The 25419-nt window shown below is 44.5% G+C and overlaps 1 protein-coding gene across 1 annotated transcript in view; it reads left to right on the plus strand.

Annotated features, from left to right (window-relative positions):
* The window catches only part of PHKG2 (phosphorylase kinase catalytic subunit gamma 2), a 100654-nt gene that overhangs the window by 55966 nt on the left and 19269 nt on the right, over window positions 1–25419 (plus strand). The window contains exon 8 of the mRNA XM_078652852.1: window positions 23432–23585. Coding sequence (XP_078508978.1) covers window positions 23432–23585 — 154 coding nt within the window. The remainder of the gene's footprint in view (window positions 1–23431; window positions 23586–25419) is intronic.

Genomic DNA, 25419 nt, shown 5'->3' on the forward strand with positions numbered 1-25419 from the left:
ATCCCCGCGGTGTAGCACAGGCTATTATCATTTCTGCACTCAACATCTGTCTCGCTGCACAGATTCGGAGTGTAATTACTGCACCGCTGAGATAAGCAGGCTCTACGAAGTAGCCTTCCCCTGGTTTTACTGTGCCTCTGTTCCCTGCTTTTCATCCCGGTTTTTCTGTGCCTCTGTGTGCGTGGCTCTGTGTGCGTGGCTCTGTGTGCGTGTGTGCGTGTGTGTGTGTGTGTGTGTGTGTGTGTGGCTCTGTCTGTGTGTGTGTGTGGCTCTGTGTGCGTGGCTCTGTCTGTGTGTGTGCGTGGCTCTGTCTGTGTGTGTGCGTGGCTCTGTCTGTGTGTGTGCGTGCGTGGCTCTGTCTGTGTGTGTGTGTGCGTGGCTCTGTGTGTGTGCGTGGCTCTGTCTGTCTGTGTGTGTGCGTGGCTCTGTCTGTCTGTGTGTGTGCGTGGCTCTGTCTGTCTGTGTGCGTGGCTCTGTCTGTGTGTGTGCGTGTCTCTGTGTGTGTGTGTGTGGCTCTGTGTCCGCGAATACTCTCTACTACTCTCTAATGCTCACCTATTGCCATTGTAAATGACAATACCATTTATTTATGTTTTTAAAAAAAAAATGAAAAAAATTTCATGAGCAATGCCAATAGCTCTACCTTTAATAATGCCGAGACCATTGCATTGTAAATGCTTGTTACTATAGGGTTACCCATAAAAATCTCCCGACTGGATTTGAAAATAAAAATTTTACTTTTGTGACAATATGACCTGAGGTATTTACGCTTGAAAATGTCAGTCAAACATATAATTGATTCATTGTGTAATGAGGATATGTACACGTCCGGATTGCCTTATTCAGGTTCGTGACAGTCTTTTGAAATGCAAATTGAGTGTTAATCCAGTGTTGTCTGGTATGAAGTTATCCATCGCAACATTTAAACATGGTGGATACTGTACTTGTGGTGTGAATATTTCATGTACAAATTTTCATATTTTACTGGATTATTGGTTTTATACTGAGGGAAAGTGTAGATTTTTATGGTTTAACTCTGTTTTATTGTTGTATTCAAGACAAAACAACAACATGACAAAAAGGCAATATAGGCCAGGGGCGCTGTCAACGAACAGTAAGCTTTCTCCGTGGGCTACGCAGAGCCCCTGCTTTAAGACATATATGCAACAAATATAAAGTAGGAGAACTAGACCCCCCCCCCCACCCCTCTTCCAGTCAACCCTGCTGTGATTCAAGTACACAGTCAACCAGCTCACTCCAAGCTTAGACCGGAGCTGGTGGCGCCCCATCTTCTGGCAGTCTCAGCAAGCATAGGTATTTAAGGAAAGTGAGCTCACAAAACTCTTGTGTCAATAGAGTTAGGAAGGGAAGCCATGCTTCTCGAAAGTCTATACCTTTGCCAGCGAGTGTGTTATTTTTTCCATGCCCAGGATGTGCCAAAGGCGTGTCATCCGGTATGTGTGGGAACCTGTGAAGTCCCCCAGTGCGAGAGGACATTCTGCATGGCTGCACCCAGCACCAATCCTATCAGACGGCCCCTCTTAGACTTCAGCGGGTATGCCAGTGGGTCTGGTACTCCTAGTAAAATGTGTGCAGGAAAGCGGAGAAGTTGTGTCTCCAAATGTTTGTCAACATCGTCCAATACTTGGGACCAGTAACTTTGAACATGGTGGCGGGTCCCATAGTAAGTGGAGCAGTGTGCCTAATTCCCCACAGTTTCTTCAGCAGAGTGCGCTAGCTGTTGGATTGATCTTGCGAACCCGTTCTGGCGTGTAGTACCAGTACGCGGTATTAATTCATTTGGAGATGTTTTTCATCTGTATTTTACCGTATTTATAGTAGTTTTTGTATTTTGGTATCATAAAATACTGAGATGAGTATCTAATCATAATTAATATGCCCATGCTTTATGATTGAAATAGTTGGATGGCCTTTGGTCCCACTAAATTTACTTTTTGGCTACCTGACTGGCAGCATAGTGTGCAGTACCTCACTCCAGTGTCTAGAGCTTTGAGTTGGATTTAGCAAACCAGAGACCTAGAGAACATTCGGAGCAGTCACTGCCTGTAAAAGCATCACAACGATTACTTTGGCATTCACACTCAGTTCAGCATTCCCAGAGAGCATCAGTAGTTGCTAATACTACTAAGACTGTTTTGGAAGAGGGGGGGGGAGTATTCAGTTCTGTCCTGCATTTGGTGAACTATGCACCTACTGCCACAATCTGCAGTATGTCAGAGAGTAGCAATTGCCACTGGCTTTGCCTATCTTGTTCCGGGAATGTCTTATGGTTTTGCTGACACCAGTGAGGGTGTCAAAAACCTCAACTGAAGTTATCTTGCAAGCACTGAAATGACAGCATGCAGCAAAATAGGGGTTTCTAGCAATCAGCCAAGAAGTCAGACACTAATCGTGTCACCCAGTGTACACTATAAGTATTACAATCACCAGCATCTTTTTTTTGGTTTCTCAGAGAGCAAGAAAGAGTTTGCAGAGTTTAGTTTGTGTGCCCTAGCCCTGCAGCAGTGGAGCCGAAGGGCAGATGTAGTTCTTTATTTAGATGTTTTATATTTCCGTCAAGGTGAAATTTCACTCTCTTAATCAAATTCAAAGTCTTTATTCGGTTTCCATAATTTGTTGAAAAACCATAAAAGTTCATATAAAAATACAGTCATTATTTACAATTCAGTTCGGTATTGGATTAAATAAATGCAATATAATTACAAATTCATCAAATATTCATACATTAGTAATGATAAAAAATTAATACAATCTGATTAAAAAACCTCTGTAGCATTAGTTAATCCAAATTGAGACGTGATTAACATAGAATTTCAGAAAGCAAACTATTGCTTTAGCATATATTTCGTTATCCAAAAACTGCAGTACTAAAAAAGCTCGGCGACAACCATGAATGCCCATCAATCTCAATAAAGGTACAATCCACCGTTTACGTGTTACAATATAAAATGTACAAAAAAACAATATGCGGATTGAGGATTGTGAAGAGATATAATCACACGGACAAACAGGTAAGTTCATGGACCAATCATTTTGCTGGGGAAAAGAAATTAACCTATGGAAAATGTTAAATCTAAAACGGGTCAAAAGGAATTTTTCGTACGAATTCATACTCTATGTTAAATACGGTTGCAATACAGAGACAGTCTGAATGGACAATAAGTGCTGGACTGAGCTTTTTCCTATTTAATTTGAAAGACGGAGCTCGCCTAGATGCGCTAATGAAATCTTTTTAAATTCTTTTCTAGGGAGCTCAGATATAAGTGGGGGATTAATGAAATATCTTTCAAACCCGAGAACTTCCAAAAAGTTTTTCACATAAGCTAGCCATTTAATTTTGTCCATGTTATCAAGTGACAGACAGTCGCGAACTAAGGATCGTGTTAGCTCGCACTGATCTGTGGACCAGATCCTATGCCATAGCATGATTGGTTGGATTCGATTGATGTCTGTTATGTAATCCAACCCTAGCTCTAAGTGACATCCATAGGTCGAGGTGCTCCTGGGGACTGCAAGTAGGTACCTCAGAAAAGTGTTCTCAATTTTCTGTAGGTCTTCCACTTTGGCATGCCCCCACACCCCTGAGCCATAAATTGCAACACTCGTACATTTGGCCCTGTATATCTTCAACATTTCTATCGGAGCTCTCTTGCCTATTTTCTGTGCGAATGCCACTAGGGCAGTGGTAGCCCTCAGGAATAAAAGGTTCCTGGAATTAATGGTCTGTGTCCATTTAGATTCATTATCTATTAGAATTCCTAAGTAAGGATAAGATGTAGTACTTTCTAATGCGATGTTGTTAGCATATATGTCCTTCATTTTCTTTGGTCTGGGCCCTGCATGCATAGTATAGGTTTTCTTTATATTTACTTTAAGATTTAAACTATTCATAAAACTACAGTATTTATTTAGGGTCCGCTGTAACTGAATGGGGGTTCTAGCTAGGATCACCGCGTCGCATATATTCATGCTGGAATTGGCCGACGACGAATTGTTGGGAGATCTTTACACCCTTCCAACATGGCTACTTCTAGCCCGTTTGTGTATAGTGTGAATAGGAAGGGGGCCAGAACGCGTCCTTGTCTGACCCCCCTCTCTATCCGGAAGGATTCAGTAAGTTCTCCCGCCGTCCCATGTCTTACTTTAGCTGTTGCTCCCGAGTACAGCTCGCGCAAGAAACTCACCAGTATAGGGTCCACTCATTTCTAGGATGATTGACCACAGCTTTGTATGACTAACGCAGTCAAAAGCTGCGGTCAAATCAACATATACCATATGGAGGTACCCCCGTTTAGCTTGTACATATTTTCCAATGAGGAGTGTTAAATTCAGCGCCTGGTCCACTGTGCCCAATCCTTCACTCTCTTAATCACAATGGCTGGATTATTATTTGCTTTTAATTTACACAAATGTGTCCACAATACTTTCCAAACCTTTTTTTAAACCCTTTTTATTAAACATTTGCTCAGTATACAGCAATTGATGGATTGAATGTATAGTATTTGCAGGGGGAAAATAATAAAATAACATACTGGAGAGCAATCATAGCATTTGGCACTTCCCAACGTATACAGGATCTCATTCTCCCCCCCTCCCCCAATATGAAAGATATGCAACAACACAAGTCTACCCCCCACTCTGGTTTCAGTGTGTTTACTGGTCTCTGTAAGTACGCCAACCACTTCAGACCATATCCCATTTCTTATTGCAGCCCCAGCTTTGATAGATTGTGTGTTCGCCCAATACTTTCCAAACTTGACCAAATTCTTTTTTCGCTAATCCACTCCAGAGACTGTAGGGAAAAAATCTGATCATGTTGAAGCTTTTGTACCAAGGGATTTCATTTTACACATGCGGTTATTCCTCCATTGTAGTATCATTAAGGATATATAATGTCAACAAGAGAGGAGTTCTCATGTTTCCAATGGAGTGGGGATCATCAACCAGATTTCTTGATAAGCTGCTGGTGACCCTTCAAGTGTCAGGGTAATTAAATACCAGTAAAGCAATTGCAGGTGCCCACATTTATTTACCAAGGCCATCATGGTGAATCAAGTTGGTAATTTACCATATGCTTGCTTTTTTTTAAAGTTTCCTTCCTTCCTTTGGAGACACGCCTGCCCTGAGACGCGGTGAAATACAGGCGGGTACTATTATAGAAACAGGTTATTGAATAAAAATTGTTCCACACAGCGAAAAATTCCTTGTTCTGCGGACATGGCCCCTTGGTTAGAAACCTGTTTTGACCGAATGAATGCCAGTGGCGTGATCTAGTACAAAGGGGATTTTACCTATGCCTCTGATGCTGATTGAAGAAAACAATTAATGCATACAAACGGATAAACCAAAATTAATTTGTTTACCCGGACAATTGATTTATGTCATTACTATTTGTGCTCTTTTTTTGAAAACATCACTTTTTTTAGACAGAGAAAAAACATCATCAACTTCACATTAAGCCATACACCATTGTTAAATATACAACAATATATGCAATTGATATGTGAAAAAAATAATAAATAAACATACAGTACAAATGTGCTCTTAAATTGCAAGAAAAATAAATATATATAACCAAATCATTAAACAGTTGCCAAAGGACAGTACAACATGAAGCTCTGGTTGACAAAATGAGTTACATGTCTAGGGAGTATACCGTTGTGTTGTACCTCCCACACTTCTATTCAAGTCTTATTGCATTTGAATACTTGTTTGCCACAGGAAGTGTAACTAGTGGCAATGGTACGTTTCCTTTAATGAAATGAATGAATGTCTTTAATGAATAAATGAATGCCGACGCGTTTCGAGTCTCCCTGTATTAATCAAAAGACTCATCAGGGCGGGATAGATCATATCCATGGGAACTTGACAGACCCGATTTACTGGTCTTTAAGGAATGTTGTCAAGATCCATGGGTATCAAACCTTTTTTAGGTCTGGCGAAAACTTTAACTAATCTCCTGAAACGAGTGAATATTTGATCCCAGTGTCGAATGTTGTTTGTGTTTGTCAAATAGACGTCTTGGGGCGGAAGATGGGTGGCGCTGTCACGTTAATGACCAGTGTCAGGTTCCGTTCATTGTGCTGCTCAACGCCTGGTCGATTTCTCTCGCCGCGGTTTGGGGCGTGATCTAAGCATGTATTGTTCCCAGCTTTCTTCTCTTCAAAACCCTGCATTTAAGTCTCGGATTACTGCTTGAACATTTGCCTCTGGCTGGACGGATTTGTCCCAAAATGTTGATACTCTTCCTCCAAATATTCACAAACCTCAAAATATGTAAATGGTTGATCCTGATGTAGGTGGATCAAAATTAGAAATCCCACTGAAAAGTGCGTTGACCTGTTGATTTGAAAACCCAATTTACAACACAACAACGCCATTTCCTGAAGTTTTCTCTCCGTTGTTACAATCTCTGTACTTAATTGTGGTTGAGAAGGTTATGAATGAGATGTGATTGTGATAGTGTCCTGTTGTGTGTAAGGAGAGAATGGTTTTGTGTGGTTGGTTGCTGGGGGTACACATTATGATATGTACCAAACATGTCTCTAAATAATTGCAGTTTCAAATGTGTTTGATTCTACAAAGACAAACATCTGATGCACTATAATGTGGAAGAATTGTGTAATTTGAATTGATGATCAACATGTGGATACACAAAAATGTTTTTAACTTTATATAATAAGAGAAGAAATTCTAATTTGGAAAAATAACAAATAGGATAAAGATTAGTATGTTAATGTATTTGATTTATATGTAATAAGTTCAGTGGTGGTCAGCCATTATAGCTTTTATAAGCCTACAAAGAGGTTATACAGGTCTTGTAGGAGTTATGTCTGTTTTCAAATGCTTTCCCCCCTTGCTCTTGGACCTTTAAAGTGTTTCCTAGGCATTACCTTCTTTATATAGTGTTGCTTTAAAGTACTTCCTCTGTGCCCTTGCTTAACTTATCGCTTAGTGCATAGATGCACAGAACAATGCCCATGCATTGGATTGCCCACATGGTAAGCAGTCTGTGGCTGCATTAACATTAGCATAGTGACTGGTAACAAAGTGGTGGGTATGTATGACTGTTTCTATTCTCATACTCGGCAACATCTCATGGTTATGAGCAGCAGTGTTTAAGACTCAATGTTTGAACCACATTGTGTGAATCTTGCACACTTCACTCCAATCCACCAGTATTTGCGAATCTATATGTAACTCAAATTCACCAGAATTGCAATCTTGTTTCAAAACTTTTGAAGGCAGGAAGTGTGCTTTCAGTTGTTTTCAAAACAACAATAAAGACAAGATTTACAACTTTGCCATGCTACAATGTGGATCTTTGTTGATAAAATGTTTCTCCCACCTATCTTCTACTCTGCTGCATTCCTGCTGTGCTATAGACCACCCTCGTACACAGATGCTTTCATTGGCACAATTATGGAGACCACCATAAACCTCAACAATTAGTATCTAAAGGCATATGAGTATCAGGTTTGACAGTCCTTATCCGGAAGAATTTAAACATTATCAACAAATTTAGAGGCACCCAACTTTTATCAACTCGGGATTGTGTTTCCACACACAAGAAGACACGCCTTATATGTAATCTTCGCACCACTGGGGAAAATTGAATATTCACCCTGAATCTGGAGTGATCATCATATCCTCTCTCTATATCAACCTCCCAATCAGGAAAGCAGCAACAAAAGACCCAGAACATTAGCTATGCCATACACTGGAAGAAAGTGAACCTCTCAGATCTTGGCACAATTCTCACCAAGCCCTCGTTCAATAAACAGAAATCTACACTCAGACCATCACAGTGGCTTGGACCAATAAATACCAGCTATATGAGATGCACCAAATCTAAAGAAGGGCCCTTTAGTTTAACAAAAAAGATAAACCTAACACTGGAATATTTGCATTATAACACTAATGGAGAAAGTCACAAATCCAACAAACCTTATCCTCTTAACTAAAAACCTCCTTCATAATGTAGGATGCTGGCTCTCTGCGCAGTGGACCAAAAAGAGGTACACTGTGTAAACAGTCTATACAAACCCTGATTGGTTTACCAAGGCAAAAATGACAGCCCAAATGCTCTCTTTTTTGTGGTAGTGTGGGCGAGCAGTTAGACTTATTAGCGGGTGGTGCTAAGCATTTATTGGACATACACAAAGGAGGTAAGTGAAACACACACAATCAAGAAATCCGGCACCAGTTTATAAAACTAACTCTTATTTTTATATACATTTAGATACTAAGATCATTGTACAAGTATTTGGGGCTATAAATAGACAATCAATTGAACTTACAATTTCACATACAATACCCCGACAAGAAAGGAAATAGCCTAATTTATGCATTCTGCACTCCTGCAAAAAATAAATTGTAATAGTTCATCTTTTAAAGCAATAATGGCAGTTATAGCCGTCAAACTACTGCCAACAGTGGTGTATGCAAATGTTGTTTTAAACGGTAAACATGCAAAATGTCTAGATAACCTTCAAACAAAAACAAACAAAAAGTATCTGGCCTACTACAGAATGCCTCCCCTGCACAAGTCTGACTGGAATTTGGTCTTCTGCAAAAAGACATAGGGAGAAGATCTGCTGCAAATAAAACGTGGTTAAAAATTTGGTTAGATCGATCTAATTTAATAGACAATGCCTTGTGGCGGCCCAAGGAAGGAAATCCTCATTCTATCTATCGCAGATATCTGAAAACGGCACTGGAGTCAACAAACACAACAGAACTTTGGGCTCCGAACTTTTCCTTCCTGGTTTTTCGTCAGTTGATAAAGAAAACGGCCAAAATGCACTCACTACTAGAGAACGAATGTAAACTAGTCAATCGGTCGCTTGCCTGGATGGTTCTTCAATCCTGTACTACTGGGAGGCCGGCTGCATATCTGAACACAACATTTTCTTTACATCTAAAACGAAAGCTCATGGCCACTCGATTTGGGTTTCTGCCAACCTTGGCCAAACAACCAACTTGGTAATATAGTGGTCCCATGAACATGCAGCTTATGTGGTGCAGCAGTGCAAGACTTTATTCATTTGAGATGTTTATGTCCCTTTTTAAAATCTACTTGAGTTTTAATATTGTAAAAAGCTTTTAATGATGGAGGCATTCGTTCTTGTAGATCAGCCAGAATCCAGGGTCTTGACCCAACTGATCCTTCACTCAACTACAAAATGATGACATTTTTTATGTTTTATGGAAAAGCAATAAGGTCTGAGGAAAAATATAGCTCTCTGTGATGATCATTGCCTACATCATTTCGCCTGATGATCAGAAAGCTAAAATGTACTTAAGTACCATGAATCATTGTCTGGTACTTTTAATATGTTTTATATTGGTCCATTGTAGTTGAAGTTTCTATTACAAATGCAATCTTATTGTTTAGATTTTAATGATACTGAAGCACTTAAGAGCGACAAGGGCCTTTGTGACCGCTGATACTGATACTGTAATACACTACTGAGCATTTTTTCTTTTTTAAATATGGCCCCCACGATGTTTATATGTAATTCTAATGGTCTTTCTGGAATATTGTTATGGTTTTTATTAATCTAAACAATAAAGCATTGACTGATCGCTAAGTTCATTTGAGTTATGAATTTTTATACGATTCATAAGTTAACAGTGCAATTTCTGTAGAGGTAATGTTATCCTATGGGAGAACATCTATTGTATTCGGGCACTTGTCAGTGTCTTATGGGACCCTTCTCCTGGACTTAAGGTGAGCATGGAGCAAGGTCCAAGCCAACACCAACAGGTAGCCTCGTGTGGCACGTGGGTGGCCGGGTGCTGGGGATTTCAGCAGGGAACAGTGCAGTTGAAAAAAGGCTGCAAGTTCGGATTGGGGGGCCAGTCCGGGTGAACCCATACAGAGGGTTCAGTCCTTGAGATGCTCGGGCACGCCCGGTCCACTTCTCCAGCTGTAGGGCTTGGGTGCAGGGATGTCTTTGGGCGGCGGGTCCATGAGGCAAGAGACACTTGCAGTTGAGGGGGCCTGCACAAAGAAGCTGAGGTGGTGACTGGGAGTCCAGTGTAGGCAAACCCAAGGGTAGGCTCAGCCTTTGAAGGTCTCAGGACCCCATTGGCACGTCACTTCCATTGGTCTGTGGGGCATTGGTCTGTGGGGCATTGGGTGACCGTGGTCAGAGATTCAGTCTTCCTCTTGGTTTCACACCAGAGGGGCAAACAGGACAGCTGGGCATCTCTCAATGTGAGTCTCACTGTTCCTGAAGTCCCTTGACTTCAGGTCGGTCTGGACACAAACTTTGGTTGTTGCAAGGGGTCTGGTACCCCAGGTATTTGTGTTGTGCGTCTTCGTTAGATCCTGGCATCCCTTCACTTGGAGGGAGGATGGATCTGACCTGTGGGAGCACCTCTTCCTGGGCGGCTGCTTTTTGGTAGTCTCTGTGAGTGGCAGGTAGGTGAACTGAACTTTGCTTCTTTGGTGCCTACAACTGCAGAGGAGTAGCTCCTCTATGCCAAGGGAGTTTCTTTGGTGATTTGCGAAGCACTGGCAGCCCTCTGTGCTTCTGGCAGTCTGCACAGAGGCAGGACGAGTTGGTGTCCCTATGAAGGTTGGGTGCACCAGACAGGCTGGCAGGGTTGGTACCAAGTCCGTTGTTTCTCCTCTATTCTTGGGTCAACACTGTTCTTTGTCCACTCCTTCTTTGTCTTGGTTGAAATCTGAGATCCTGGCATCAAGGATGCCACCTAAATACTGTATTTCAGGGTGTTGCAGGTAGTAGCCAATGGGCTACCTACCTTTGGGGTGACTACACACTCTACATGACCACTTCCTGTGGGAAGTGAGCATAACCCTGACCCCGAGGACCTAATTCCCCCAAAAAACCTAGACAGGGGAATTTTCATACTCGTGTGCACATCAGGTAGCCCACCTTAGGGGTGGTGCTAGCCTGAGGGTGAACACACCTCCTGACTCGATAATTTTCCCACCTGCACTTGTGCCAGATGGGCCCTGGACAAGGGGTGGTATTTACCCTGTCTGCGGAAGTTTTTGTTCGCATATCAAAGGCAGCATAGGGCTTTGAAGCCTCCTGCCTTGATATGCTGATTTACTTCCATCCTGTTTGGAGGAAATGTAGACACCTTCTGCCAGAGCAAGCATCCTTTCTTCCCTCTGAGAGCGGGGCTGTCACCTCCTAGGGAGAGGAGTCTGTGGTGGTAGGCTGGTGTTCACCAGTCAGCCAATACACTAGAGGACTTGTAAGGGTCAGGTGGTACCTCTAAGATACCCTCTGGGTGCATGTATTAATAAATCCATGCCTAGAATCTGTGTGGGTTTATCATTATGAGGTGTTTGATACCAAACACCATAGGTTTCAGCAAAGCCATTATGTAGCTGGTAAACTCTTTTTGACCAGTTCCCAGTACATACATTAAGATGGCTTCTCTGTTCCCTTGTATTGTAAGTAATTGAACTGCCTAGCACATGGACATTATCTGCTCATGCAGTTATGTCCTCATATGTAATATAATGCACCCTGCCATAGGGCTGTAAGGGTGAATTACAGATATAACATGCTATGTTGGGGACATGGCGCATAGGGATGTGTTTCAAGTTGTGTTTTCACTCTTTAGAGCACCTTGTCATGCAGTCTGTAGTGGCACTCTGTATTGGTTTGTTGCTGGGTCCCTTAGAGTGGCACAAGATATGCTGCAGCTCTTGGGGATCCTGATTGGTATTACTAGGAGTACCACTTACTAGGGACTTAGAGGTGCTAAAGGCCTGGCCAATTGTAGATCAGTTGACCGGTTGCTTGATTTGGGGGAAAGAACACTGGCACTGCAGACCTGGTTAACAGGAACCCAGTGGACTTCAGTCTAAGTTGCATCCAATACCAGGCAAAAAGTGGGGGGAACTACTGCAACAAAACCCCAGTTTCCTAGGCAGAAGACCACTTATCAAAAAAAAGTATTGATCTGGCTAATTAAGCCAACTAGAAACTGATCTCCAATAGCCCACTCTGGGGAAAACTCATTGAAAACTCTTTGAAAGGGCCATTTGTTTGCGGAGTAAAGAACCTAATGCCAGATAACAATCTGGGTTCCACCCAGAAATAGGTACGAAATTCGCCTTTTTCTATTTGAGATGATCGGATATTAAAGTGGACATCAATAAAGTCAGAGCTTTTTTTTTAGCCTTTGAACCCCTCTACCTCCAGTTTCCACTACAGAGACTGGACTATAGTAGCGAATGAGGAAATAAGCTTAACAGAATTTCTTCCTATCTTCAGGATAGGTAGTCCTGTATTAGTGCCATGGATTAACTCCACCCCCTCTTCTCTCTCCTCGCCCCCCCCAGAAGAAACTCAGCACTGCGGCATAAAGGTTTCGAACATGTATCCATTTCTGTTGAACTTCTACCTCACTCCATTACTAGATAAGATCAGGTCATTGCAGCTGCACAGACCACAAACAGATTGGGGCATATTCTCATGGACTTATCGCCGAGTTATCGGCACTTTATCACAGCCAAAGTGGCGATACATTTATCGCCCTATTCACAAGCTGGTGCTAACAGCCGTTATCACCAGTTTCCCTGCGATAGCAGCCGCAAAAAACATCACCATAGATGACCCCGGCAACTAATGCTAATGATATGCAGAGTAAGCGTTCCTGTGCAAAAACCCACGACAACAACACTCCGCAACATTCTCAACGACCAGCCCGATCGGCGACAAGATCACAAAACAGGCGATAAGGGGCATTAGCAGCAGGGATTTAACACCTGTTCTTAACTCGTGTAAAGTCGGACGACAAACTACACCATAAAAGGGAGCCCAGCTCAGAGCCACATCTGAAGACCACCAGATGCCATGGAGCTACTGATCATGCAGCACGGACACCCAAGAGGGCCACAACCCTGACTGCCACCACACCCAGGACCCCCCCTCCCTGCGTCCCTACCCTGGGCAACCCCGAACAAAGATATGTTACATCAACTTAACAAAATCATGAACAAAACAATTCGCCTGATGTCACACAATTACAACACTTAACATTCATGTGTGGTCAGAAAAAGGAGAAACATTCATTCATCTTTGAATTTCCAATCAAATCGGTTTATTCTGAGTAAACCAAAAATAACTATTTTGAAGAATCATGGTGGTCTTCTCAGGACAATCTGTAAGTCACAGCCTGCAAGACAAAATTCAAGATAATTGATACTCCTTAGCACACGTTTAGTATACCATGTTACAGATATATACATGTGTTTCCACAATACAGTTCGCACACAAAATAAATTCTTATTCCTTTTGTTCAGGGTTGGTTGTTGTTTATTTCAGGAGACGTCACAGCCGACACGTGTTTCGTCGTTTTGGGGAATGTAACCCCCGACTTTTTCAAGGCTATTCTCCAATGTTTCTTTTTGTTATTATTTGAGGTGATAATTCCAACCCTCAAAGGGGTTCTTGTGGGGATGTCGTGGGTATAATGGAATCTTCGTCCATGTATTGACCAGAATATTGGTTCAATATTTGCAAGCTTATCGCTGTATTCTTCTCGGGAGATTATTCGCCCCTTCTGCTACATCTCTGTAGAATTATCACCTCAAATAATAACAAAAAGAAACATTGGAGAATAGCCTTGAAAAAGTCGGGGGTTACATTCCCCAAAACGACGAAACACGTGTCGGCTGTGACGTCTCCTGAAATAAACAACAACCAACCCTGAACAAAAGGAATAAGAATCTATTTTGTGTGCGAACTGTATTGTGGAAACACATGTATATATCTGTAACATGGTATACTAAACTTGTGCTAAGGAGTATCAAGCATCTTGTGGCTTCTGCCTAACTAGAAGAGAGAAAGTGGTTCTCTTCTCCTTATAGCACCGTTGAAACATTATAAATTGATTACCTGTAATCAGGATAAGTGTACATCCCCCTGTGGCGCCAACACCTAGTAAAAATTACCACTACTCTAGTAGCCAAACAAAATTCAAGATAAGGTGTCATGTGCTCATCAAAGGACCGAGGGAGGGAGAGGGAGGGAGAGAGAGAAAGAGAGGGGGAGAGACAGAGAGACAGAGAGAGAAAGACAGAGAGAGAGAAAGGAAGAGAGAGAGAGGGAGAGGGAGTGCTGACACTGCGGACACAGGCCTCACTGCTCACCTGCTGCCACCGGTGTGTCTCCAACCACATGCCAGTATACACAGCAGTCCACCGGGTCCCTATCTAAAACAGAGTCCATACAATTGCACACACCATCATCGCTTGCCCGCCCCTATGCATACAGGCTGCTGCACCCCAGCCCCTCCTGCCACCCAGCGGTGATTGCCCACCCCTGCGCATCCAGACCTCACTGCTCACCTTCCGCCACCGGCATGTCTCCAAGAGGGCCCACCACATGTCAGTGCAAGCTCCAAGCCCGGGACCCGCGACCGTGGCAGCCTCAACATCATGCAGCCCCGCACCGCGGGCCACCAGGTCACTTACTTGATTCTGGGTCTTGATTTTGCAATGGCAGAGATCATATCAGTGCACACGGCATCATCGCAGGCTGCACACCCATTCAGCTCTTTAGGTGCCAGTAACTCTGTGAACCGCAAGACAACGCCACGTGGCGGTAGGCCTGCACTGCCCTCTGGCTCAATCCTACACTGCAGTCCAGCAGGGCTCACACAAATCCTCACCAGTCCGGACCGCCAGGAGGGGGCATCATCGCAGGCTGCACACCCGCTCTGCACTTAAGGTGCCCCTACCTCAGTGCACCGAAAGTCACCGTCCCGTGGCGGAGTGCCTGTGCCGGCTGCAGTGTATCCGGTGCCACCAAGTCTGTGCAACGCAAGTCATGGACCCTTTATGATTGAGTCTTGTGGTGCGGACGCTATCATGTAACGTCCGGCAGTGGGGAATGTGATGTGGTAGGGCCATAGGCCCTCATGCATAAATAATAACCACACGGATACACCCAGATAGAGAGTTGAAATGGCGTCCAGCACGTGCGCCCGGCCCTTTTTATTGGCAGGGTCACATGTCCTGTGACGCCTGTGCTGGATGGGTGTGGTGTGGGTGTACACCAGCCATGAGGGAGTGGCTGTGGTATGCTGACAACTAGACCTGTGATCAGCAGATAACTACAGGGAATACCAGGGACATGTAGCGTTGTCGTCATCCCCTGTAAGCGTAAGCGGAGTAGGCTGGGCTGGCGTTTGCCAGTCCAGCGTAGGGGTGTGAACAATGACCACAGGGCTCTGGATGTGGTTCCGTCCTGGGCTGAACAAGGAAGTAACTAATAAGAGTGTCTCTGTTGTAGTATCGGCGCCACCCAGACCGTAATCGGTAATGTTGCACCCAGTGACTCAAGCCCTACAACATGAGCAACATGGACGTAAGGGGGAATCACTGACCCTACATTCATCCATACATCCACACTTGAATGATCATAGATGGTGGTGGTGGTCTGTCTCCAGCACTGTGTGGCAGTGACCCCTCAGGGGCAGGAGGTGGAATGTCTGTCCCACTGGGTGGCACTGACACTTCAGGGGGCGGAGATGTGGATGGAGTGATAGCAGCAGCATTCATCCGCGCCAGGCCTTGTGGCAGCAATGCCATGAGGAGTGTCTGCAGGGCACGGAAGAACCCAGCTACCTCTCGCTGGTGTGCAGTCATGGCGGCCGCTCTTTCCGCCTGCATCCGCTTCATGTTCTCCATGATCCTCCGCATGTGTCCCAACTCCCGGGTGACATCGCTGGAGCCACTCTGACTAGACAGTTGTTCTTGTATCTGAGTCAGGACTCCAGCGTTCTTGTATCTGAGTCAGGACTCCAGCGATGTCAGCCATGGATCGTTGGAGAGCATGGAGTGGACTGGGGTGTCGGTTAGGGACTGTGAGTGGTCCCTGATGGGAATTAGACACCCATGTGTGGCATCTAGTTTGGCTGCCATGTGGTCAAACCCCACCTGCACATGTTCAGCCAGCTTCTCCTGGCACCCCAACACAGGGCGTTGGAAGGCCATGTGTTCTTTGTGGGGGTCCTGGGAGGCAGCCGTGGTGGTGGGTGCTTCCTGCTGCCTGCTGTGTGGTCTGTGCAGGGGGTGGGGTCTCCTCGTTACAGCTGGGCTGCCCTGCTCCTGGAGATGGGTTGATGTAGCTGTCAATGAGGGCGTCGGTGTGGAAGGTGTGGTGGTCCACTTCGTCATTAGAGAAGAGAGGTTCGGTCTGCTCTGCAGGAGGTGTTGGTTTTCCCTCTGCAATGTGAAGGGGAGCTGCAGTTTAACATTGTGTTCACATGTATGTTGACGCATTGTACATGTTTACATACAGACTGCATTGCAGTGTACATTGTGACTGTTTGGGAGGAGCCGCCTATTTGATGCGGGACAGTGGACATTTCGACAACATCACGTTGTTAACTCACATTTCCCTGCAATGCCAAATGTGATTGGCCAGTTTCTACACACAAGCGGCACCAGTTGTGTCCCCTATTCTGTTGTGGACATGTTGCGGTGTGTACTACATTGTTGTCAATGTTGGCGTGCTTTGCATGTTATGTGTGTGTGCTGCATTTGGGGTGAGTCTCCCCTGCAGCTCTGATTTTGCTGCCCCTTATCCCTTTCATGTGGTGTGCCTTTGACTTCTGTGCTTATACAGTGCTGAGATGTTGCATACTTGCATACATTGGTCTCTTGGTGGGAGCTGGGGCTCTGGGGCATGGTTTGTCTGCAGATGTGCTATACTTAATTGTGCATGTGTGCCAGTGTGCCCACCTCCCCCTGTCCCCCCCTCAGTCCCTGGTCGTTACTCACCCTGGTGCTGTTGTCAGGTCATGTTGAGCAGTGTCCGGTCCCCCAACTCCTGCCACCATCTCCCCACTGATGACTGTGGACACCATTTCCTCCATCTCGTCCAGCTCCTCCTGTGGCACTGGACACCCACCTCCAGTTTGCATTGCATTGTCAACCATTCTCTCTCTCTAGCTGAGGTTCCTGGCAAATGGAAGCAGGCAAAGCTCTTGCCGCTTCTGAAAAAACCAGGCCTCGATGCTACTGTCCCAGGCAACTATCGTCCCATTTCCCTCCTGCCTGCACTGGCAAAAATATGTGAGAAAGTGGTTTTTCGCCAATTGGAAAGGTACGTTGAGACTTCAAATGCGCTGCACCCAGCCCAGTCGGGCTTTAGGGTGGCCTACAGTACGGAGACGGCGCTGGTCGAGATGTCGGAGTCCATACGTGAGTGTCTGGACGGGGGCGGCAGAGCGGTCCTGATTTTATTGGATCTCTCTGCCGCCTTCGACACTGTCCCTCACGCACTCCTTACTGCTAGGTTATCCACAATTGGCATTGGTGGCAATGTCCTAGCCTGGGTGTCCTTGTTTCTTTCTGGTAGGACACAACAGGTCTGGATGCCACCTTTTTCCTCTGAGCCTAAACCACTTCTCACTGGGGTACCACAGGGATCTACCCTTAGCCCCCTACTGTTCAACATATACATTACCCCCTTGGTTTATTTAGCAGAACAGTACGGGGCTAAAATCATCGGGTATTCTGACGATACACAGCTACTCTTTACCTGGCCAGACGACCATTTAGACACGACAGTGGTTCAGCTCTGCCTGTCCTCAGTCTTTCGCTGGTTAACCTCGGCCCAGCTAAAGTGTAATGAGGATAAATCAGAGGTCCTCTTTTATGGTTCCTTCCCTCTCAGTTTTAGGAATTCGCTGTGGCCCCCTAACATACCTTGTCCTAAGGTAATGGGTGGCCCTGCAAAAAATCTTGGAGTCTGGTTTGGGGAGGATCTAAGATTTGAGGATCATATAAAGAAAATTTCGGGGACCTGCTTTGCCACTTTGAGAATGCTCAGAATTTTTTTTCCACTGCTCTCCAGAGTGGCTAGGGAGACTGTTGCACGAGCACTTATTTTGGCAAGGCTGGATTATGCAAACGCTCTATTTAGCGGCATTCCTGCCTATTTGGTCAAGCGGTTGTCGGTCATTCAGAATGCCGCCGCCCGTCTCCTCTGTAACATCCCGAGATGGAAGAGCGTTCGGTCTCATATGTCTGGTCTGCACTGGCTCCCAGTACCGCAACGCATTCTTTTTAAATCTTTAGTGCTTGCATTTCGAGCCATGCATGACCAAGGTCCGGCTTATTTAAAGAAGAGATTTACTCTCTATGTCCCCACAAGAGCTCTTAGATCAGCCTCGCTGTTCAAAATGACCCTTCCCCGGTTTAGGCGGGCCAGGCTGGGTGGCCAGTCTATTGCTGTAGTGGTGTCCCGTGTCTGGAACACTCTCCCCTTCCATTTGCGCTCCTGTCAAAACGTTGCCCAGTTTAAGAAGAATCTTAAAACCCATTTGTTCAGAAATGTGACATAAGTTAAATCCCTGCTGCTATCCCCTTGTTCTTTTTTTTCCATCGCGCCAGGATACTCTCAAGTAATAGAGCGCGCTACAAAACAATTTATACATACATACATATACATACATTGCTGCATTCCAGCGCCCGTTGACCTCTTCCATTGTCCTCTTCAGCACTCCGACTGCATTCACCTTGTCCACGATAGACTGCCATATTCCATTTTTGTTGCCAATGACCGTGGAGGTGACTAACTGTAGTTGATGGTGTTCTACTACCTCTGTTATCAGGATCCTGTTTTCCTGCGGACTGAACCGCGTCACCCTCTTCTCCTTGTCCTTCCCTGACCCCAAGGTCCCAGGCTTGTCCTCCGGGGGGCTTGTGGGGTACTGGTTGTCCTCTGCTCTTGCTCCGGCTACCTCCATTGTGCTTTGCAGTTATTTTGCTTTTATTTGTATGTTTTTTTTCTACTTTTATAGTGATTTTTCCTGCCTGACATGTGTGATTTGCAGGCCTGACTGAGATTATCGCTGATTTTTTTATCGAAGTTGGGCCCATCGCAACTTTTTTCACTTTGGGGTTTACATTTTTATCGCCGTCCTGGTGACTTTATCGCAGACATTTGACGCATTATCAGGAACATATCGCATGTTATCGCTGTGTTGTGAATAGGACGTTAACACAGTTATTTTCCCACGATGGACGGCGATATGAAACATTGCGATAACCGATTTTGGCGATGATTGTCGCACGTTCTTGAGAATATTCCCCAGATTATCTTAAAACTGGGTAACCCTAAATATATAGCATCAGCCAAACTTGATGATTGGATGATGATTAACCACCTTAAACGTAATTCCTCTAAAACGAGGACCATAACATGTCAACAATGAAGTAATTGCCAACTTAAAACAATCTGGTCCAGGGATCTAGAGAATTCATTAGTGACATCAAGAAAGGTAAGAAACCGCAACTTGATCGTGGCCTCCAAACCATCTCTGATCCCATATGTAAATGAAGCCACAAGGAGTGCACTTTATGGTGTGACACATCTTCCCCTACCTGTAATTCCCATAGAATCTAAATGTTGTCCTCCCCCTTGAGATGTCTTGGGTAGACTATGCAAATGACCTATATGTAGGAGCTACCTGCTTCTTACTGCAATGTTTTTAATCTTTTACCATTTGCATTGCTAGGCTTATTTCCACATTTCCTCCCAAAGGAATACATTATGCCTATGTTTCAAGCATTTCACTGGCTAACGATATCTAGATGCTCTGCCTATAAGGTGCGGTGCATCACTTACAGAGCAATCCCAGGAAAAGGTCAGCAGGTACTTTCAAGCTATTCCACAGATAAACCCTTAACAGATCTTTTTGCTCAAGGCTAGCACCTTGTCTAACCATATCATCCTACAAGAAAAAGCATTGGATGTATAGTGCTTGGGCAAAACTTTAGGACTCCCTGCCACCTAAGATGCCTATGCCCTGTACAATGCAGTACTACAGACCGGAGTTGCTTCTCGTGCTAAACGAGATAAGGTTGCGGCATTGTGCTTTAAATTTGAGCTGTACCCTGGTGGTCTTTTAAAAGTATTTTTAGGTACACATGACTGAAACGATAGCCCTATCACCCTTCCATCTTCTTGCATCACCCCCTGTTTAGCGCTCTGTAGGAGAACCAGTTCAATCCAGTCCGGATATTGTAATCCGGATCTCACAGGACCTGCCATGTGAGTCTGGGTTTTCACAGTCACTGTGCAAGCACATTCTCAGTCATATACGATAGAAAAAATTAGAAGGGCCACAGACCTGCTGTAAACAAACTGCTAAAGCCTAGCTGGGTGGTTGAGGTTCTTCCCTAACTCTCCGGCTCGTCAAAATGTCTGTTGCTGTCTGCTCCCACCTAATCATGGTGTAGAAGGTGCCATAAAGGGAAAGCCAATCCCTTTATTTAAAAAACTTGTCTTGACCCATCACAGCTGATTAACCAACCTATTGCCACTCCTGTGGTTTGATTACTTGCCTTTACAGCATTTAGGTGCTGAGGATCAAATGTGTTTCTCTAGAATTCAAAATGAATAACTTGGGTATTTTTATACATGTTGATATGACCTTGACACCACAGTGATCAACATCATTAAAACCGCTTTTGTCACATGCAGCTGGTGAAGAATATGCTTTTTTGTCCGTCTCAAAAGACTGCAGCACGAAGAAGTATTTAGAGGGCGGATCATGTTTCAACAGCTGGTAGGGCTTTTTCCAAGTTAAATACGAAGGACCAGATAGGACTTGAGAATGACTGCTTAGAATGTGTGTTTTTCGATATATCTGTTCCTGGTCCTTTTAGGAGATTGCAATTCAATACATCTCCCCCTCCTCCTCAGGAATATCTCCAGATGGATGGCCAAATGTCCGATCAGAGCCAACAGACTAATGTTCAAAGTTTACTCCTCTTTCATCATAAGCAGTTAAAAACCTTACTTTTATGATTCATTTAGGAAAGACACTGAGCTGCTACACAGCTGCAAGTAATGATTTGGATGCTAAGATGGCATTATCATGTTTTTTTAGGTCTCGCGCCTAGCGTTGCAGTGCGCAGCAGTGCACGCGCAGCGAGAGACCTCATGTAGGGGATTTCAAAACTAACCTAAGAATCGCACATGCTCGTGCGTGTGCTTTTCGTTTTGCCCCACGCCTTTGCATGTGTCTTTTTAACAAAGACAGCACGCAATTGGCCAAAGGTGGGCGCATTGCTCCGCCCATGGCCTATTGTTGTCGGTTACCCGCAGGCCCGACATCTGTTTGCAATTATGTGCACAGAGGCATGCCCGATAATAGGAAACAGATGTCTTGGTGTGGGGCACGCACCACTCATTTATATATTTCCCCAGCTCCACGTGTTCGTGTGCACAAACCACAACTAATCAAGAATCGCTTTTAAAAATATTTAGGCTCACATTTGTGCACGTCGTCTCGCCCCGTCTCTTCCTCCTTGTTATTCATACTGGATAGGACGCATTCCACTAGGCAGCGCTGCTTCAAAGGGGAGCCGCCCAGCAGGACGACATTGCCGGAGGAAGAAGAAGCTGTGCCGCGATTGGCAGTTGCTGGACGTCGCCTAGCAACCACGACGCATCTACGAGGCACTGCTGCTACACCGGTTTCCCCTTCACCCCCGCACCTGAGAGTCCAGACTTCTTATTGTCATCATTCCACTCATGCACCAGGTTTCAGCCTCCTCATCCCCTCACACCTCAGCCTCCTCACTCCACTTCATACCTTCACACATTAGGGTTCTGTTTCGTAGTCCCCCCTCCCTTACACATCAGGTTTCATTCTCCTCAGATCGTCACATCCCAGACTTCTGCCCCTCTTCTCCCACTCACACGGCTGCACGTGTCCTCTCACTCCTCAGGTTTCAGCTGGTTTCTTTCACTCTTGATTCTTCAGCCACGTCACTGCCATCTGCTCGCTCCACATCACGCCTCAGGGTACCGTTCCTCACACCTCAGAGCCCAGCCTCCTCATGTGCCCTCACTCCTTCCTGCCGCCCCCCTCCCTCCTTTCACCGTTCGCATGTCGGGCAGTCGTCCCTACATTTCACAGCTGACAGCTTGTCTCTCTCGCACACAGCCTGCCATCAGCTGAGTGAACTCTCGTATTCATCTCCATCATGGCATCTCACGCCAGGGCCTGTCCTACAGATGAGAGCGCCCCTGAGTCATGGGCTGTGTGCCGCATCATGGAAGCCTGGCATGAGTGCCCACTGGCACTGGGGCGAAGAGAGAGACATCCATCCACCCATCATCTGGGAATGTGTCTACAGTGACACCGTCCTTACAACTTCAAGCTGTGGCGCGGGGAGGACCGAAACCACAGACCCCGGAGTGAAGGCTGCTGAGGTTTGATATAGTGTACCTCCTTGGGGCGAGTCCAGCCCCAGAGTGTGACACCCCTCTCTCTTCTCACCACAGACTAACATGGAATACCCTGTACCTGCCCTCGGTATCCCAAGGCAGGCGAAACCTCTCACAGCTGAGGATCATAGCAGTCATTCTTGTATAGTGAAAGATGAGCCGATACGTCTAGTTGCTTGGATAATGTCACAATCTATTCATCCGGTGAAAGGGGTGACCGTAGGCCTCATCCATATCGCTTATCAAGTGAATGTTGTCACAATAGGGCATGATAGTTCTCGTGTTATGAATGGTGTCAGTAGGTCTCAAGGAGTGAATGACCTCACAATAGATCTCGTCCAGTGAATCCTGCTACCCTAATTTTTCTCTGAGTAATGATGCACTTGATCATAACATGAAATGACGCTGCAATAGGTTTCATCCAAAGATCGATCCTTAATTAGGTTTCGACTGTTGAATGACGTCATAGCAGGTCTCATTTAGTGAATTATGCTACAATTTGTTTCATCTGGTGGATGACGTCACAGGAGGGCTCACCAGTAAACGGTATTAAAATATATTTCACCCATTGAATGATGTCATAGCAGTTCTCATGAAGGGAATGATTTCACAATAGAGATTGCCCAGGGAATGACGTCTCATGAAGTTGATTATCTCACAACACATCTCATTGTACATGATAATGCCAATAGCTTAAACACTCACAAATGCGAGACCTATTGCATTGCAAATGCCTATTTTAATCGGCTGTGACTGATTCTCCGTTCTCTGTCAAAACTCTACTTCAGACTATGGTGATCCTGTGTGTGGGGTGTGATGAAGGAGGGAATAGACACACAATTCAATCTAGCTCTTGACTGTGGCATATTGACGCACATGGTGCCACGTTATGGTCTCAAAATGTCTTCTCTCGTTGTTAAGGTAGCATCTATGGTGTCCCTGTGGTATCTTCTCTCTCCACTTTCTCCATGCAGTAAAGACATGCTTATTTACTCGTCACCTTTGTGCTCTTCCCTCAAACACTCTGACATACCATAACGACTTGCACAGACCTTTTTTTTTTTTTTATATACTATATACAATCTTATGACCACTCCCCATACCCCCCCCGCATGGAATCAGCATGTGCTTTCTCCACTTACATTCTCTTTTTCGCTCAGGTGGGCATGTGGTGTCATAATGTACACCCTCCTTGCTGGGTCGCCACCATTCTGGCACAGGAAGCAGATGCTAATGCTACGGATGATCATGGAAGGGCGGTACCAATTTGGCTCTCCTGAGTGGGATGATCGATCAGACACTGTTAAAGATCTGGTAAGTGCCCCATGAAAGTCTGAGGTATGTGAATGAAGCTGGGTGGTTCGCTTACTATTTTCGATAGCAATGCAATCTTAAAGGCTTTTTTTGTTGGTGTTTTTTTTCAACTCTGGGCTGATGGTGGATTTTTAGTTATTGGAAGGCTGTCTACTTCTAGGAACTACGGTGGATGAAAGGATTGAATTAGCAAGAATGGAGCTTCTTATCAAAGTGTAACTCAAAGTGTAACTCCGTTCTATTCATCTTGACTGCTGCTGAGTTTCCCCATATTCAAACATGTCATTTCAGGGCAAAAGCCGCTTTATCAGCACGTTTAACTATGCAGTTTAGTCTCCTATATATGCTGTGGTCAGTAGACCATGGTCCTTCCAAGTCTAGCTTACTTCTTTCCTATTTCTGGTTAAACAGAAAAACATATACATTTTTTTTAAGGGACGCAGGAGTATTTTTTTTCTTTGTTACAAGGATGGTTACATTTTAAGGGAAAATGCAGGATTGAGCCTACTCTTACACAAGGTGTGCTCTAATTTTTTTTGTCTTCTTTTTACTTTCCTCTCCTTCTCTGTACCTGTTGGAAACTAAATTTGCCCTTTCTGCAGGGTCATCCTGGATTTTTTGCCTTTTTGCTAAACCGTATTTTTGCTTGCTATAGAGTTGTGTGTACTTTACCCCCTGCTAACCAGTGGTAAAAGGCTTGTGCTCCTCCTTTCAACATGGTAAAATTTGTAAACTCCTGATTGACATATTTAACTTGCTCTTAAGTCCCTAGTATACGTTATCCAGTGTACCTAGGGCGGATAAGATAAATGTCACCAGTGGGCTGCAGCACATATTGTGCCCCACTGCACGTACAATGCAAACTTGACTGCTGGCCTGCCACAAGTAGCCTGGCTGTGCAGGTTTAGATTGTAAATTTGATCTCACAAAATAACCACTTTAGACAGGCTGAAAACTGTCCTTTTAAATATGTAGAAGTCCCCCTTAAGTAAGCCTTATTGTTAATACGGTAGATCCATGGTATTTAAAACTAGGACTTGTAAAAGTTTAATGTTAAACATGCCTTGACAGTGAAAATGTCCTCAAAGCTATTTTCACTGTAGCAGAGTTGGCTGTTCCATAGGAAAGCCCTGGGATACAGTATTACATGTAATAATGTTGTCACTCCCTATGAAACCGCTACAAAGATTTAATTTGGGGCTTTTTAACATATTTATTACACAATCAATTCACTGATCAAGTCAGATTCGAAATAAATATTTTGGAATCCTGACTTTTAAAAAGTCAACTTTGCCCTACCGAAGTCCCTCAAAGCTAAATTGTCCTTCTGCTAGCCAGAAATTAGCATTTTAATGTGCATGAATGAGTTGTGAACTTGGTCCCAGGACAGACATAAAAGGTGTGGCGGAAATGGTGTTGTGCCATTGATAGGATGGCTTATGGGTTGGGCCCAAGGACTTGAGTACTTTCAAAGAGGCCTACTTTGTTCACAAGCAGATGTAGCGGACACCCAGGCCTACATGCCTCTTTTGTCCCTCAAGCCAGAGACGCTCTGTCTCAGTGGGCCTATTTTTGACATCACAGTGTTAGTCTTCTGGGGTTGTTCATTTAACATTGGGTGGGTGTACTTCATATTTTTTTTTTAGCTCTTTTTTTTATTATTGCAGGAAGAACATCTTCATCAAATTTCAATACATCAAAAAGAATATACAGTTTCTCCTTTAACAGCTCAAGCAGAGAATAGACATATATAATTTCAAAGAATACTTTTTAGAAAAGCGTAATTGCAGCAGCAGATTTGACACTGGTCTGTAAACATATTTACAATTCAAAA

This window comes from Lissotriton helveticus, chromosome 7 (genome assembly GCF_964261635.1).
Source record: "Lissotriton helveticus chromosome 7, aLisHel1.1, whole genome shotgun sequence".
NCBI classification, from domain to species: Eukaryota; Metazoa; Chordata; class Amphibia; order Caudata; family Salamandridae; genus Lissotriton; species Lissotriton helveticus.